This window comes from Chamaea fasciata, unplaced genomic scaffold (genome assembly GCF_029207755.1).
Source record: "Chamaea fasciata isolate MVZ Bird 193981 ecotype frontalis unplaced genomic scaffold, bChaFas1.0.hap1 SCAF_5, whole genome shotgun sequence".
Taxonomy (NCBI): Eukaryota; Metazoa; Chordata; class Aves; order Passeriformes; family Sylviidae; genus Chamaea; species Chamaea fasciata.
The window spans coordinates 65,324,008-65,342,244 of NW_027094090.1; the positions used below are offsets into that span (position 1 = coordinate 65,324,008).

The following is an 18,237-nucleotide window of genomic DNA, read 5'->3' on the forward strand; positions in this document are numbered from 1 at the left end:
TGTGATGTGTCAAATGTTTCCAAACTCCTATGGTAGGTAGCCTTGCCTTGAGAAAGAGTATGTGTACAGAATCTAATCTTACATATCTTATATATCTTATATATCTTATATGTAATTCATTAAAATTGTTGGAACTTCCTCTGAATGTAGCAAAGCAGTAGCACTTAAAGGGATACTGGATGCTCTTATGCCACTTTTTTTCTAGTGTAGACTTTTACACACTTCAAATGTGTTCATGGATTCATATGACACCAGAGCTAGTGCTGTGGAAGGAACTGTGAAATAGATTGTGATTCTAACATGTAGTCTTTTTGCCCCTGAGGAGCAGCGTAGAAGACAATTGTTTACCCTGCTGAAATACTTTCAGCAATTACTTCTAGTAAATAACATTTCCCTGATTGCATCTAATTCCTTTTTCTCTCCTGTCCCAGAGTTCCAACCAGGAGTGCCATGGAAAGGTATACAGAACATTGACCCTGAATCTGACCCCTATGTGACCCCTGGAAGTGTACTGGGGGGGACAGCCACATCTCCCATTGTAGATACTGACCACCAACTTCTGCGGGACAATACCACAGGTAAAGCAGTGAACATCTGGTCAGTGATTATCCAGGTCGTTCTGATACTCGGAGATTGTTGTGATGTTGAGGTTGTAGCAGGTGAACAATCTATGGCATTTGTCTGAGAAGGAAGCTGCATGCCTTTGCACTGTGGCTGGGAGCACCTGAAAGCTTGGCATTGGTACAGTCATGGCTCTGTTGAGGTTTAATGGTGTTTCAGAAACTCTGTGAACTCGGTCTCCTCTTTCACTCTTCTTTTCCTTTTGATAGGGTCTAATTCTTCCCTCAACACCTCGCTGCCTTCACCTGGTGCCTGGCCCTACAGTGCCTCTGACAATTCCTTCACCAACGTTCATAGCACTTCAGGTATGTGGGCTTTGAAACTTACCCAGACAAAGCATTTTTCATTTAGCACTAGTCCATTGTTGCTCCACTTGGAGTATTAAGTCCATCATGGGTAACAGTGACTTGGCAAGACGAACACCGTAACTCTGAACATACCCACCTCCTTCCTCTTCCCCCCACCCTTTATATGCTGAACGTGACTCTATATGGTATGGAATATCCCTTCGCACAGTTGGGGTCAGCTGTCCTAGTTGTTTCTTCCCAACTTCTTGTGCATCCTCATCCCTCCTGCTGGTGGGAGGATGTGAGAAACAGAAAAGGTCTTGATGCTATGTAAGCACTGCTCAGCAATATAACTAAATCATCTATTTTCCATGCTGTTCCCAGCACAAATCCAAAACACAGCCCCATACCAGGTACTGTGAAGAAAATCGACTCTACCCCAGCCAAAACCAGCATATTATGCAAGTTAGAATAAAGTAGTAGGAAGCAGCAGATGCAAAAGGAAAGATACAATACATGTGCAATCTTTTGGCATGTCATAATTTTTAAAATATGACCTGCTTGTGTATGTATTGATGAAGGTGTGTGATTTTTTTATTTTAATTTTAGGACATGGGAGTGCTGTGAAGGGAATGTTTTTGCCTTGCCTTTTATAGCACTCATCATTCCCTGAAATCTGGACAGTGAGGACATTTGGTTCTTGGGCTTTTAATGGTTGGCCTGTAAGCATAAACTTAAATCTATATCTCAGATCCTTCATTAGAAGGTCACCACAGCTTTCTGTTAAAAAACTGTTCCTGCACACACTTCGCAGTAAAATGCTGGAAATACTTGCTCCGAATAAACCATTTGGATTTTAAGCTTCTTGCAAATGTCAAGAGTTTTTTCTTGAAGACATCATTGTCTTGACAATTACTTAAAAACAAAGAATTGTGTATAAATAGCAGAGGTGATGCACAGAGCTGAGAGCTACATCTGGCCCGAACTTCAGGTTTTTTCATCATACTGAATAAAAGCTGTGTTCAGGTGTTACCTCAGCATCTTCACTGAATGGATTGAAAATGCTCTTTTGTCCTTAAGAAAAACTAAGTTCCTGCTCCTGATTTGTGAGCTGACTTTAGTTTGAAGCAGTGTATGCAGAATTCTAGTGACATAGAGGGTTCCTCTGTTATAACCTAAGGAGAGGAGTAGCATGTAGCAGCTTCTTGCCTTTGCTTAATTTTTATCTAGCACATAAGAAAGACCAAAGAGAGAAAAAGAAAATTGAAGGGAAATTAGACCACTGTCATATACCAATTTCTATTCATCTGCTAGACAAAAGTGTTTTGCAGTCAGAAAGCCAATAATGTGAATTGGGAATTTAGAATTCACCTATCTGTAAAGTAGAGTCTAGTGAAAGCAGGTTTTTTAAGCACTTTCACACACTTTGAAAGGTTAGTGCTTAAAACCTGCTTGCTACTGGCCATTTCTCTGTCATGGAAACAGAGATCCAGCTGTAAATTGAAGCATGCTTATACATGCTGAAAGCTTTATGGCCTTGGTTTCCAGATGTGTTAAATTATGGTGCCCTGGCATATCATAAATGTGTGGGTTTTCCCTTTGTTTCAAATTACATTCACCACCGTCTGCTGGTGACTAAAGTTAAATGCACATATTTGCCCACACATACATGAGAGTTATGATTAAGAAAGTGTCTGACACAGCCTTTTCCCCCAGATTGCCATGTCTGTGTTGGCTGGCTCTTAGTGCAGAGCAGTGAGGAATTTTCAAGGAATTTTGACTTTTGAAAATGTCCCTTGGTGTCAGAAGTTGTGGGAGAATTTGCAGTCTACCTTTTTTAAAAAACTGGTTGTTGTGGGTTAGATTTGTTTCTTTTTTACTTACAGATTTTTTTCCCATAAGTTGCTAGGAAACTAACTACTGGATACATACGGGTACTTGAACAAAGTAGCCAAAGGAGAGGAGTGTAGCACCTGGCTACCCTTCTGTTATCTCTAGGAGTTTCTCTAAGAGGGGGAAGATAAAGGACAGAGCTGGGGGCAGCTGTGCTCTCCCACTCTCAAGCAGGACGGCCAAGCTGTGGCTTGCTGCAGAGAGGATTCGCTGTCAGTACCAGGGTCCGGTCCTGCCTGGGGATCTTCCACCATCTCTTCGTGTGTCCGGGAGTTCTGAGCTTGCTATCTCATGGCTTGCTGGAGCTGGGCCGCCACTGTCCCGTTGTCACCGCTTCTTTGGCATTGCTCTTAGTCTTTTTGCTGCACTGTGGCCCTGCACCCCCCTGCCTGACAGGACATCCCACAGTTCCAGCTACCACCACGGGACTTCTGATATATCCCATCCACCAGCCCAGGATTTTCTGCAGTTCCAGCTTGGTGCCCCTCAGAGTCCTGCAGGGGTACCGGGGGTCAGACTGCCTTGGGGTTTTGTGAAGCAAAGCCTCTCCTCCATCACTTCCCATCTCATCCAAGAAGGCTGTCATAAGGTTTCCTGGTTCTGATTTGTTGTTAATGCTGTAGTTATTGTTTTGTTTGTCTTGTTATAAATACTAGTAAAGAACTGTTATTCCTATCCCCATACCTTTCCCGGAGAGCCCCTTAATTTCAAAATCATAATATTTTGGAGAGAAGGAGTTTACATTCTCCATTGAAAGGGAGAGAAGGGATTTACATTCTCCATTGAAAGGGAGGCTCCAGCTTTTCCCTGGCAGACACCTGTCTTTCAAACTAAGACACTGGTTTAGGCAGAGCTCACAGATATTCATGACCAGTAGTGGTGTTCTGGGGAGTGCTTTTATTTTTCTTTTTTATTGCATTTCTTTGTAAAAAGTTCTTGAAATATGTTAAGGATACCCACTATAGGTCTTCCAGTAGGCACCTGCCTATTAGTAATATTTTCTAGTGAAAAAATGCACTATCAAGATTGTTTTAAAGTCCAGCTGTCACACAGCTTAAGCGGCCTTCATTATGTGGTACTGCTGTGTCAACATTGTGTGAGGTTTGTGATTTACAAGAAAGCTTTGATCTTGTATGGAAGACATCTTTAGGAGGCAACATTTTCTTAGTAGATGAAGAATGGTAAACACTACTTTCAGTTCTGTGCAGGTTTTTTTACTTGAAGAAGGTCCAGTTTCATTAGAGGTCAGTAGTGCCCAAACTTTTAAGAAATTCTCGAGTTCTTAGATGAAATGTAGTGTGGACATAAAAGTTGCTGTTCATCTAATTAATGATGGAACATATTGCAATCAGCTACACTGTCATAAATGATCTAGGTATATTGCTTTTTTTTTTGGTCAGCATATATAAAATAAGCAAAGATTAGGTTACATGTAGCATGGAGTTTTTTTTGGTATGATAAATTAACTATTGTATGGTTCTGTTTTTCATGCTTGTCTCTAATATAAGTGCAGTCAAAATACTTACTGTGATAGGACAGGTCCTTAATCTCACAAGTTTCTCTAATATTTACGATTTCTTTAATCTTCTAGCAAAATTCAGTGATTACAAATCAACATGGTCCCCAGATCCCATAGGACACAATCCCACTCATCTCTCCAACAAGATGTGGAAAAACCATATTTCCTCAAGGAACACTACAGGGCTGCCTCGCCCACCTCCTGGCCTGACCAACCCCAAACCATCATCTCCGTGGAACAGCACAGCACCCCGATCAGTCAGGGGCTGGGGGGCACAGGACTCAAGGCTTGGCTCTGGTAAGACAATCAACTGGTAGCACCACTGATTAGACCTAAGCAATGTACATTTTACAAGCACCAGTGGTTTGGAGGAAAGAAAGTTGCGGTTGTCTGGTAGTAGGAAAAAAGAGAGTTCCTTCTTGAAATGGAAATTTGCTGTCAGTAATTGGGGTGGATGGGGGGTTGAATCCCAGTCCTGCTGCAGAAAATGAGTGAAGAAGGGCTAAGGACTGCCAGAAGAGAATACCTGCTACATACGGCCTTTCAAGACTAGATGCGTGCTATGTGTGGAAACTCCTCAAAGATAAACTCCAGTAAAATGAATCTTGATGTGAACTGTGAGGAAAGGTGTGGTTTTGTTTCAGGATGGAAGATTAGACTTTCATGTTTTAACAGGGCTGGTAATGCTGATATTTTCTGAAAGACCTAACTGTAAAGAAAGATGGTTTTTCTTTGTATCAATTCTGTTTTGATTGATCTGTCTTATAATTTGCAGCATCTACTTGGAGTGATGGTGGCTCAGTTCGTCCTAGCTACTGGCTGGTTCTTCACAATCTCACTCCACAGGTATTTTTCTGTGGTTGCTTCTGGGAACTTTTTTGCTTTAGCAAGGATTTGTGAATTCTTCAGTTGTTTCTTTTTGAATAAAATGTGACAAAATCAGATTTGTCAGCATATATAACGTATTTCTACTAAACTGAGCTGCAGTCTGACTGGTTTTTCTATTGTAATTGCTTCAGCTAATTCCAAGATGTTCAGGTTTTGCTATGTGACTGTTAAAACATTCCTTTACTTAAGAGTTATAAAAAGTAATTAAACAGAAAGATATTTCTTAGAAGTGAGGGTAAATTTCATGACTATGATGTGGAAGGTTTGTAGTTGTTCTTTGGGATTTTGTCAGTAAGAAATGTGTTGCAACTGCCAGTTTTCACTTTAGTGTTTCCATAGTGAAACCACAGAATTTTTGCCCTCCTGCCAAAACCAGTCTAGTTAGCTTTTTTCTGCAAGTATTCTCAATGCTTGCTGCCATTCAAAATCAATTCCATGGAGTTACTGTTTTCAGCATTCCCAATTAGTGCTGTATTCAAGGGCTAGGAAAAGTGTATATGATTATCAGCAGCACCCTGAGGTCTAGACAGAGAGTCCCTGTTCAGCAGGATAATTTACCATACTTCTACAGTCTACAGAAAAAGTTTGATGTGAAAGGGAAAGCTGAGGTCTCCATCTCATCTCCCAAAATGGTGAACCATGCTCCTTTTGTAGAAAAGACTGTTTACCTTGATGTGAAGGAGGAAGTGGTGTAAGGAAAAAGCACAGTTCTAAGTCTGGCTTGTGTAAAATTCTTTAATGCTGCTTTAGGAATTATTTAATGGAAGAAGAATGTATTTTGGAGGCATTGAAGATAGTAGGAAAGAGAAACAGATCGCAATTGTCTCATTATGGATTCTCTCTTTATTGTGGATCAGTACACCAGAGAAGTGTAAAGGTTCAGATGGATTGATAGACTCACAGAATGGTTAGGCTTGGAAGGAACAATATGTTCATTTCGAGGTTCTCTGTTTTAACTTTGACCATATTTGTACCCCCACACGACTTCTTTTTCCCTCATTTGAAGCCGTATTATAGGGGGGAAAGAAGGAAGAAAGTAGCACTTCCTTAAGTATTTGCACATACGGATCCCATTCATATGTCCATGTTCCTGTGGCACTTCAGGAATGGAATCTGTCTGTACAGAACACCTGGGAGAACAGCTGTTAATGCTGCAGAAGGAAGTAAGCAGCAACTGCTGTAAAAACATTAGTTCAGTCAGAATGGACATTGGTTGGTTTGGCAGCAAAATCACTGACTCTGTCACTGTTTCATAAACCAGAAAGACAAAGAAGCACCAAAATGAGTTTTCAAAAATTTCATTGTAGGGATATTTCCAGTTTTGCAAAAACCTTTTAAATACTAGTTTATCTAAATTCTGCTGAAATTGGAAGGCTGGAGACTAAGACGTTCTGGCTCTTTTGCAACAAATTCTGATGACTGAAGATGGTGAGAAGTACAAGTTATATATAATTACTGGAAAAGCTGTCAACATAAGGATAGTGACAGTGTAAGAAACTCAGTAAGAGGGAAAACTGGACTCAAGCTGTAAGTGAACAGGAAAGATAATTTAGATTATTCCATACTAAAGCAAACTGCGTGTAATTGTGAGAAGTCAAGGCATACCAGTTCCTGTTTGAAAATCAACTTCTGTCTCCTCTGCTTTCATCTGTTTTTCTTTCTGAGGGCAGAATATCTTACAATTACTGACGAAGTCAGGATTGAAGTATGTTTGGAGAAATAATTACAAACATCTGTTTCATCCTGGCTGTTCTTCCTCAGATTGATGGGTCAACCTTGAGGACAATCTGCATGCAGCATGGCCCACTGCTGACATTCCATCTGAACCTGACCCAGGGCACTGCCCTCATCCGATACAACACCAAACAGGAGGCAGCCAAGGCCCAGACTGCACTGCACATGTAAGCAAGATTTTGAGACAAAAATCTTTGGAGGTGTGGGGTTGAGGTGTAAGCCTCTAAACTCAGTGAAAACTTTTGAATTACATTAATCTCCTGAATTCCAAAGCCTTTGAACCTGTTCTTCATCTGTTTTGTTTGAAAGGTGGCATATGTGCATTTACCTACATAGTATAGTCATTTTTATTGCTCTTGGTGTTAGCGTTCAGGACCTTAGTTTAAATTTATAAAGATTTTGTTCAGGCATAACTGAATGTTGGGGCAAGGGTTTGGGGTGTGTTTGTTTTGTTTTGTTTTGTTTTGTTTTTTCCCTGTATAAAATGAAAGTTCTTGGGTTTTGAGTGAGTTTCACTGTCAAAAACAGCTGAAGTTTTCCATGTCCACAGCAATATAGGAATGTGGCTGATACCTCCTTTGATTTGGGCACTTTTTGGTGTTTTCCCGTCCTTTCTGAATCCCTTGCCATTACCTTTTGACTCTAACTTTTTTTTTTTTTTTTTTCTCACATATGTACCTTGCCCTGTAGGTGTGTGTTGGGAAACACTACCATCCTGGCTGAGTTTGCCACAGATGAAGAGGTTAGTCGCTTTTTGGCACAAGCTCAGCCCCCTACACCTGCAGCGACTCCAAGTGCACCTGCAGCGGGCTGGCAATCCCTGGAGACAGGACAGAACCAGACAGATCCAGTTGGACCTGCTTTGAATCTCTTTGGTGGGTCAACAGGGCTTGGGCAGTGGAGCAGTGGTGGCGGCAGCGGCAGCAGTGGGGGTGATCTTACTGGCGCTTCCTTGTGGGGGCCCCCAAACTATTCTTCAAGCTTGTGGGGGGTCCCAAGCGTAGAGGATCCACACAGAATGGGCAGCCCTGCTCCCTTACTACCTGGAGACCTTCTGGGAGGAGGGTCGGATTCAATCTGAACTTAGAACTTTCAACTCTGACCTCGTGACCTTTTTTGGAACAGCAGCAGCACTAACTTGACCTTTTTCATTTTTTTCAACTTGCAATAAATACATTTGTAAAAGGAAAAAAAAGAAAACGGAGAAAAAGAAAAAAAGGTGGGTCATTGACAGACTGTCTGAGCACATAGTTGCCTCCCTTATATAACTTCAGTTTTTTCATTTGGAATATGAATCCAAAAAGAGAACATATCACTCTTGAAATACTTGAATCGTGAACGCCAACTTAGAAAGACAATGTGAAGCAAGTACGCGTACCATTTAAATTTAAGCAGAAAATATTAAAAAAATTAGTTTCTAGTTTTTCACTTTTTCATGTTATACGGAAGTTGTTGCTAAGAAACATATATACTGAAAAAATAGCTTTTTAACTTTGTTTGCACTGGGTGTGTTTCCGTCCTTAGGTCTACCATGTTGGGTTGGGGTTCGGGAGGGGTTCAAAAGAGTAAGGGGAGGGAGGGGGAAGACTTGACGGAGCCTCACTTTAAAAACAACGAAAAAAATAAATCTAGAAAAAAAACTAAAAAAATTTAAAACCCAAAAAAAAAACCAAAAAAAAAAAAAAAAAAAACCCAACAAAACAAAAAAACCAACACTTTGTGATTGGCTGGTTGATAAGTACCAGTGTGTTCTGGCACATGTAACTGCCCATGTGTGCTTGTTTCTGTGTGAGTGCGTGTGCACATGTTTGTGTGTGTGCATTTTTTTCTCTATATATATAATCTTGAAACGCTGCATTGCTGATGGTCTACGGGCTGGCTGGCCATCTGCATGTCTTGACTCTGAAAGCAAGACACGCATGGTGGAGTCCCTGTGGCTGAAGCGAAATCCAGTTGGGCTGGATTAAAATTCATCAGTAGGTTTTTTTAAATTCATTTTAACAGGGTGCTATCTCAAATCTGCAGATCACACATTGTGGATAGTCACTTCCTAGCCCTTGTTCTAACCCTGTGGTAGAGCAGAACACTGCCATATCCAGAGGATTTGGTGAGAGGGGAGACAAAGTTGTCTTCTGAGTAACTGTCTTTATTTATGTCTGCGTGTGGGGTTTTTATACTGAATGAACCCTAGAGTGCTTGTTACATAATCCAAGCCATTTATTTCTTCCAACAAGGGGAAAAGAGAAGGAAAGAAGACATTGCCATTTTTTGTGCAGCTAGACAAATGTTCTTTCTCAGTCTCTTGCAAGTGTCAGTACCTTTTAAAAAAGTGTTTCTTTTTTCTCCTAAACCTAAATAAGCACCTGTACTCATTCTAGAGGTATCCATCAATAGCTTGAAAATCCAGCCCAACCAAATTAGCCTTGTAGTTGATTTACTGCTTCTATTAAAACTGACAAAAAACTTAATGGTCTCAGCAAAGTGCTGGCCAGCCTTCCTCATCTCCTGAAAGCACATGCAGCTAACTCCTTCCTGCGTCCTTCATGGTGAGCGTTACCTGTGCCAGGCCTTGGTGTCATTGCAGCGCCAGACCATCACTGACAGAAACGTTTACTTACGAATGTTCTTAAACCATTGTGTACTTCCAAGGTTTCCTTTTGTTCCTCTGTGTTGTGTTTTTTCCTGTGTATGTGGTTTTGCTTAAAGGAGGTATATAACTAGCAAAGACTTTTTTTTAAAAGAAGTATTGCACCTTTTTGTTTTTTGTTTTTACTTCTTTCTGTACTGTTGCTTTTTAATTTCTGTATTTAAGGAAAGGTTTGGGGTTTTTTTAGCATCAGTCTAGTAGTACTCTGGGCAGGAAGGGGTGACCTATAATCCACAGTGATAGCCAGTGTGTGAGTGCGTGTGTGCGCTGGGAGCAAAACTTTTAAGACCTGTTGTTGTGAAAAGAGTTGTAACCAACTTGGAGGAACATCCCCTGACAAGAAGCAGGAAGTCTTTTGTGGGGGTGGGTCCAGGGGAAGAGGGAAGAGAGATGCCAGTACTTTTTCCATAAGTACTAGGACTTCCATGCGGCATTGTCCAGCTGTTATACTGTCTAACAAAGTGCCGACCTTCTGTACCGCGCATACCTGTCCATTCCAGCCCTCAGAGGGAGCTGTGCTTTGTCACGTGGTGGAGAGGGGCAAATAGGGGAGTCTGTTTCTTCAGTGTTTCTGTTGAAGGATATGACCATGTCTAATGCATTTAACTTGTGGGTTTGGTGGGCAGAAGCAAAAACAGATGCAAGTCATTGGAGGGGAGGTTGGTGCACGCGTGTGTATGTGTGTGTGTGTACACTTGTGTGCTGGGCTGGGAGGGAAGGGCACAGGAATTACATGGCTGTTTTATTTAATTTGCCCTTTCTCTATAAACCCAATGCCACAAGGAAGAGTGACTGAGGGAAATGCTGCATATACACATGCCTGTAGATTTGTATGCAAAGCATTATGCAGTAGAAGAGTATGAGTAGGTTTGTATTTGTTTAGTAACTGGAGTGTGCAGCGTACTCTGGGCCCCTTTGGAAAATACTTACCTATCATGTCTCCTCCATTGATCCCACCATGCTCAAAGAAACAAAACGCTCTCTTTCAACTCCTGCTAGCTGGCTGGTGCCCCTCATGTGCAGGCATCTGTACGGCTTTGTTTCTGCTCAAAGACCAAGTGCACTTGGACATGCAGAGCAGGTTCTTAAAAGTCCTGTGCCAACAGTACTTCCTAGTGAAGCACCTTTGGCCTGAGCAAGCCAGTATCTGTTCTGTCACGATTTGCTATACATGCTGGTTCATTGCTGTGTTCCACCCTCACTTCTCTCTCCCAACCTGCCCTAAGGTCCCTTTTCCTGCACTTTGGGCTAGTTGAGTTCATTGCGATACTACGGTGAAAACCGGGTGCTAGAGCCCCTCTTGTTTACAAGACATAATGAGGGATTTGAAATATTTAAAAAGAAAAGCTAAATTGTTCTTCCATTGTAAGCTTAAAGGGAAAAAATTAAAACGTACAAAAAAAAATAAGACCAAAAAGTGCATATATATATATATATATATATGTATATATATATATATATATTTTAGATGAAGACTAACTCTGGGAGCATTTAACAGTGTTTTTGGTTTTATTTTAACATTTTATTTTCCTGCTTTAAATTTGCAAGCATTCTCAGGAATTCTAGGGTAGGAAGCCAGTTTTTGAAGATGGTTTATTTAACCTTATCCTAGATAGATGGCTGTTTCTTGTTGATAAACTTTTACAAGTTCCTGAATCTTCAAAATGTTTGAAAGTTTTTACTTTAAAATAAAAATGCTAAAAAAAAAAAAGGAAAAGAAAAAGAAAAAAAGAAAAAATCTCCAAATGTTACTGTCAAGCGAGGGATCAAGAATTTTAAAGACTTTCTAAATTAAGATACATTAAGAAAAGTTCTCAGTATCAGCAACAGGAATTCATTGCAATCTTAAACAATTTGTGGGAGAAGGGTTATCATTTATTGTGCTGTGTTACTCATGCAGATGTGTGCAGTTGCATGGAGAAGTGAAGTGTGTGAATGGAAACCTACTATTCCCTCTCGATTGAAACTAAACAAAAATATTCTTCCAAGCACCTTTTTAAAAGCAGTGAAAGTATAAACCTTATTAAAATGCAGTAGAGTTTAACCGAACGAATCATCCGTTAGGATGACTAGCAGGAAATACCCAGTGGTGCTTCTTTGAACCACTTCTGAGCAGTGCTAAAGAAAACCAGTGCTGACTGAATACTCAGTAATGAAATAGTTCTATTAACCTGCCTTTTTCAGTACAGAAAAAAAAAAGACTACAGAAAAACTCCACACAAATGTACATTGGAAATCAACTTTCCTATTTTCAGCTACTCGGTCAGTTTAATTCCCCACTTGGAGATTTGCTGCTTGCTTTTCTTTATCCACCCCACCTCCCAGTCTTTGTTTCATTTTATATGAGGGAAGTAGCTGTTAAAACTCCTCTGTACATCCTGTTGCTGCCGGCTGTCAGGGCTTACAGTCTTGAACTTAAGAGTTCGGTGCTGGGATGGCCAACTTCTGTCTCCCAGCTCTAGGGGTCAGGGGCTTACTCCGCCTGAAATGGCTCGGCACAAACCACAAAAACTGCGCTAGTGCCTTGTTACATGCACCCACATGCCCTATAGTAGGGGAGGAGAGGGAAGACGAGGCAAAGTGAGGCAGTGTAGCCACTTCATGGAAATAGATATGCCCATTCTTAGGGGAAGAAGAGCATGCCGTGTGAGCAAGTCGTGCAATGAATTACTTAGTAGTTGAGATAAGTTATTATTATTAATAAAAGATACCAGATGCCAAATTCGGTCTTTCTCATAGCAGTTGTCCAGTGTTTTCCTGTTGTGCTGTGTGTGCATGTGAGTCTATTGAAAATAATGCATCAATAGTAATAATAATGTGCTTTAAAAATCCTGTCATGGGCCAGTGGAAGGAGAGTTTACTTAGAAAGTTTAGGATTTTATTTTATTGGGTTTTTTTAATGAGAGAATTTGAGTGCTTTGCCAGAAGCTGTGTTTTATCAAATTTGAAGTGTCCTAAAAGAGAGGAAACTGTAGCATCTAGTCAAAAAAGCCAACAGACTTGACACTCACTTGGCAGTGGATTGTGACTGACTGCTGAAGGGTTGGCCGTCTTAAATTTCAGCATTCTGCTGGGTCCAAACCTATTGTAGTACGGCAGTCTGCTCCTCATTTCCTGAATGTGCATCCTGTAAGTGTTAATGACTGTCTCCTCAGTGACAGTTTCCCTCCATTGTCAAAGTAACATTAGTCTGATTTTCCAGCTACAGTTGACAGATCTGTGTGGCTTAGTCATGGCACTCCAACCACTCCAAGTGGTATCTGAGAATTGTGCTAATCAGACTCAACTGCTCAACTCCATTGCTTAATGTTACAAAAATTCTGCTACCATTTGAGCTCCTAACAGTGAGAAGTCAGCAGGAATTGATGTTAGGGTATTTCTGGGCTTTTACAAAACTGTTCCTGGGAGGGAGTCATTAGCAGCGTCTTGTTTAAACATGTTGGCAAGGTAGGGGCAAAGAGGCTGGGGAAAGCACAGCTTGGAAAAGACTTAGGGCATCTCTTTCTAGATAAGAATCCAGCCACTTTGTTTACCTTACCTTGCAGTGTCTGTCAAGCTGCAAGTTTTTAATCTTTTTGATAATTCTTTGCTCCATTTGAGGATTTTGTGAGTCTAGCAAGCAAAACAAAGTGTGGTACAGCTCAGAAACCTGTGTTTAGACTTGACATATACTTGGAATACTTGTCAGCTTTTCCCAATGTTTTTCTTTTTTTTTTTTTTCTTTTTTTTTTCTTTTTTTTTTTCTTTTTTTTTTTTTTGTTCTTCACATTAAGTGGCTTTTGTAATGAGTAAGAATGTTAAGCCAAGTGTGTTTTTACCTCTGCAATATAAACAGGTTGTTTTCAAAAAAACGGGTGGGATAACCACCTCAAAAATTAAATAACAAACATTTTTATGAAGTTGGCCTCCTTTTCTTTTTTTAACCATAAAATTTCTGAGCATTTATTCCTTAGAACTTTTGCCCTATTTTTCTTCCTAAAAATGCTCCCACATCTTCCACTGTGTCCTAATAGTGCATTCAAATAGTACTGTAGTTTTTTGGGGGGAAATTTTGGTTAGGTTGGGGTGTTTTTCTTCATTCTTTATTATGTTTAACTCTTAAGTTTCTGATTGTGTTTGTGCATATTGTTTTCCTGTTGACTTTAAGAGGAGCACTGTTTGTATATCTGAGGTACCCAAATTTGACCAAGCCTGGTCAAGGCAATGAGCCTGGATCCAGGGTTAAGGTAGCAGATAAGGACCTGTTGTGTTTCCAGTGTGTGTTGCATATTTCACCTTCACTGTAAATCATGTGATTATACTATCCAGGTTCTCAAGTGGATTGAAATGCAGGTTTTGTGGAGGCTGGTTAACATCTCAGGCTAATAGTCCTAGTTGAGTAGAAGGTAGGGTTTTGCGTTTTTTTTAAGATGTAAAATTCCCTTAGAGAAGCAGCTTCCTTAATTGTAAATATGCATGCATGCTTTGTGGGCAGGAAAGTAATACCAAGACAACTACGTTGAAATTTAAAAAAATTAAAAAAAAAAAACAAAAAAAAACCAAAAAAAAAAACAGTAAAGAAATGTTGTTGAAGTGCAACTTTGGTCCTGAATCTGAAGCCACATATGCAGAATCAGTTGGTTTTTCTAAATTTATTTTGCACACAATATCATTTTAGTTCTGTAGTTTATTTGCCACTGTTTTGCAGTTTTAGGAACTGATACTGTTAGATCATATCAGTCATTCCCACTGTGATCAAAATACAGATATCTTAATCCCAAACTTTTTCCTCCCCTTTACCTCCAGTACTAGGCTTCCACATGTGGCAGAAGGATGTTAAAAGAAATGGGGAGAAATATGTGAAGTTTCCCAATGTAGACAGAGTTGGTACTCCCTGTTGTCCTGAATTCACATCCAAACCTAAACCACAAAGCAGCAGTTAGGCTGTAGCGAACCTGTTGGTTGGACTCAACAACAGGAGCCAAACTGGAGATTTTTAGCAGCCTTGCTAGTCCACGTTTTCCATGAGTATCCCATCACTGTAAATACCAGTGTTGCTGAATTTTACCAAAGTTCCCTTGCAGTAGATAATAGAAAACGGGTCCATTTTGTAGTGACTCACCAAGCAGAGTTTTGCCTACAGTAGACTTTAAGGGTCTGTCTACATTGCTGTTAAAATTGAGTCATGGTCCCATTTAAAATTATAGTGCTCTGTTTGTGGTGTTACATTACTTTAAATTTTGTGATGTAGTAACTATAGCTTCTGATCCTTGTATGTAAAGTGATTTAAGGTTTCTTCTGTGCTACAAAAGGCACCACAGCTCCTGGTGGGCTGGAGCCTACTTTTAAAACTTGTCAGGCCATGATAGATGCAGTTTCATCTTAGCACACAGCAAACAACATCTGTTTGCATCCGCAGTTTGTCTGCACATCGCTTTTCATCGAGCTATGCAGGAAAGCTTTTCTCTAGAAGTCTCCCAGAGTTCTAGCGAGCTTCTAGCAAATCAAGTACCCTCTGCAAAAGAGCCATTTTTGCCCAGTATGTGTGATAGTTGGGACTAGTGACATTCAGCAGTGTTAGGGTTCCTGTAAACTTGGTAGTGAGAAACTGCGTTTTTTGACTTGACTCTGACAGCCCTTTTGTTAAGTAATACAGAGTACTCCAGGGAAAAAGAACAAAAAAAGGGAAGAATGCATTATGCCAGCCAGTGTTAAGTATTTAAGATTTTTAGCAGCAAACATTCTTGTCTGTGGTGGGCAGAGGGAAAGATACTGGAGAATTTTGCATGAGTGCCCAATACTAGGAGGCTGTATTGAGCAGCTTGAGCACTAAATGCCTCTTTTTGGCTATTGGTGTGTGTTGTTACATTCGCAGAACTAACTTCCTTTTTTTTTTTATATTTGTTTTTATTAATTGAGACAAAGTAGAAGCTCTTCCTGTTTCAGATGAAACACGACCAACCATAAGCGATTATTTTCTTCATCATTTACTGTTGAGCAGGTTGCACTGCTTGTTAGAATAGCTATTTTAGTGACATGGTTATGATATTATGTGATTTCTTTCCCCTCCCTCTCCCTGCCAGATCTGGCTTACCCTTTCTATATAAGGCGCTGTGTGGGTTTTTTTGTTTTGTTTCGGGGACATGTGGAGAAGAAGCAAAATGAAGTGAAAATGCAAGCCAAGGTAGAACAGCCTTACTTTAGGGGAGTAGCCTTACAACAGAGCTTTATAGTGAGTGTGCTGTATTCCAAAATATGTAAGCCAAAAACAAACAAAAACCCCATTCATTTATGCAAAAAAAAATTTAAAACTGGTGTTGGAAGACTTCTTTAATATGTACCTTCTAAAGGTGGGGTAAGATCTCACAAAGTGATAGTTATTGTGATACTTCTTGCTGGGTCAGCAGGAATGGGTTGGGGTATAAGCGCTTAACGTTTCCTCCTATGTTTTTACAAGCAGTAAATTAATTGTGGTATTTATGAATGTGCCTTTGTGAGTATAGTGACTGTCTAATTGAAGAGATCACTTGGGCTGGAGAGGAGGCAGTGGTCTTTCAAGAGGTCAGACACTGAGATTGCAGCCCACTGGTCCCTTCTGACAAGCAGCATTATTGGCTGGTCTCTACACTGCACAATATGTATTCATATGTGGTAGAGATTGGGGTGGGGGATGCGAAGGGTTGTCACGTGATGCACAGAAGCTGTTGATAGTCTTAGACTAGTCTGCCGTTGCAGGTTGAGTTTGTATATGTGTTATGTGGCTTCTCTTTATGTGCATGAGTGTGAGTGCGTGTGGCTTTGGTTTTCTTGTGAGCACTGGAGAATTGAAACACAGTGGTGTTTGAGACAAATTTATACATGAAGAGAAGATGATGTTTTGTAGCTTCTGTTAAATAGTGGGTGCAGGCACACTTTTATCTTCTCTGCCCATGTCCTGATAAGCAAAACAGGAATTTATTTTTTTTTCAACCCTTCAACTTCCAGCACACTTGACGTTGCCATTTAAATGTACAGGGTATTACACAAGAAGAAAAACAAGAAGAGTTTTTTGAAATGGTGAGGTGGAAGTGTTTAAAAGGAAAAAAATTTGAAGTAGTTTTTTTGTTTCTTCGAAGCTGTTTGTAGCTAAACGTGGGAATCTGCAGTGTCTCCTTCCATTTGTTTTTTTTTTCCTAATAATTCACCTCTTCTTCCCACCCAAAACATGAGGTGTAGAAGATAAAGAGCTGTTGTTGTAGCGCTTTGAAATTCCCACCCTGAAAAGAAACTCCGGTGGGATCCCTCAGCTCTGTTCAGGAAGACAAAGAGAGGAGAGACTCTGCAGTTTTCTTTGCTTCGCTCTCATTCCTCTCTAATGGCCTTGAAATGTATTATTATGCAAATGTGAATTTTGATACTGAACTTAAGAAGAGGTTGATTGTTCTTTTTTCAAAAAAAAAAAAAAGGTCCCATATGTGGTCAGCATTGCTTCTTTATTTTGTAAGTGAATTGTAAACTATGCATTCTGCAAAGGAGGTGGAGGGGACAAAGATACTTTGCTAAACTGTTCAGGAGTTTCTGTGTCCATGGCATATCCATTATAGTTTGGGGAAGTGATAACTTTGAATTAAGAAGGAATTGATAAGTACCTTTCTTTTGTTAAAAGCTGTCCAATGGATAACTGGACAGAGATTTGAATAACCAATATTGGCTGCAAAATAAAATCATCTCTCAGCTTTGCACAGGGCTATGAATTCAGCCACACAGTGTTAACCCAGAGCCAAAAGGGTGAATAAGACACCAGGTCTACTTGGGGAATATCCACCACCTCTTGTGCTCTGGCCCTTGTTAAGCTCAGGAAACCCACTGCTACAGGCACTGGTTTTTTTGGATTTACTACTTGTTTTCCATTCAGCAGTCCTTGTGCCCTTCCAGGAGAATTGGAACATGGCTGGTCCTTGATATCCACACTCCCTTATCTTTAACATTTTCTTTGCTGCTGTTTCTGGTACTGTTCATACCGTGACAGAGCAGCTGTGGGCAGGATGGTGGAGATGGTACTTACTTTCTGTTGCTGATCAAAGCCCAACTATGAGGACTGTGTTTTGTGTGGTGTTGCTGCCAGTGACTTAGCAACTAATGTTGACAGTATGTGAAATTTTAGGGAAGGTAGACTGATATGTAGACCAGATCCTCCCTACTTAAAAGGAACTATCCTATCTTTATTATAAGGTGGTATTGTAGTGGTCATTAAAAAGGATTTACTTCTTCACATCTCCAAAATGCAATCATTGTGAATTTTGTGCATTCCTTGAAACTTGCTGAGCTTCCAGGAAGAGTCTCCTCAGAAAAAATGTAGACCTCACTGCTCTCTCCATCATTATAATAGGGACCTTTTGACTTGACTTTTTCCTTTGTCCATGGTGACCATGGTACCGGCATTATCTTAGGTGTAATATCATAAACTGAGAGATTATCCTGCCTGTGTTCAGTGTTTTCATGCAGCAATTTTATTTTTGTTGACATTCACAGTACTGTAATAAGTAATAGACTTGATGATCACTGTCGCATCTGCCTGCCTTGCAGATGTTATCTTATCAGGGTTCCACTCTGTCAGAATGCCTTTAAAAAAAAAAAAAAAAAAAGAAAAAAAAAAAGAAAAATCAGAAGCTTAAACTCATTCACAAAAA

The 18,237-nt window shown here is 40.2% G+C and overlaps 1 protein-coding gene across 14 annotated transcripts in view; it reads left to right on the forward strand.

Moving 5' to 3' along the window:
* TNRC6B (trinucleotide repeat containing adaptor 6B) overlaps positions 1 to 18,210 on the forward strand; it is a 136,672-nt gene extending 118,462 nt beyond the window's left edge. For all 14 annotated transcript variants that reach the window (XM_066184180.1, XM_066184181.1, XM_066184172.1 and 11 more), the window contains 6 exons: positions 432 to 578; positions 831 to 926; positions 4,393 to 4,617; positions 5,096 to 5,166; positions 6,970 to 7,109; positions 7,633 to 18,210. In XM_066184180.1, coding sequence (XP_066040277.1) covers positions 432 to 578; positions 831 to 926; positions 4,393 to 4,617; positions 5,096 to 5,166; positions 6,970 to 7,109; positions 7,633 to 8,023 — 1,070 coding nt within the window. In that variant the 3' untranslated portion in view covers positions 8,024 to 18,210. The remainder of the gene's footprint in view (positions 1 to 431; positions 579 to 830; positions 927 to 4,392; positions 4,618 to 5,095; positions 5,167 to 6,969; positions 7,110 to 7,632) is intronic.
* Positions 18,211 to 18,237: the final 27 nt, after the last annotated feature.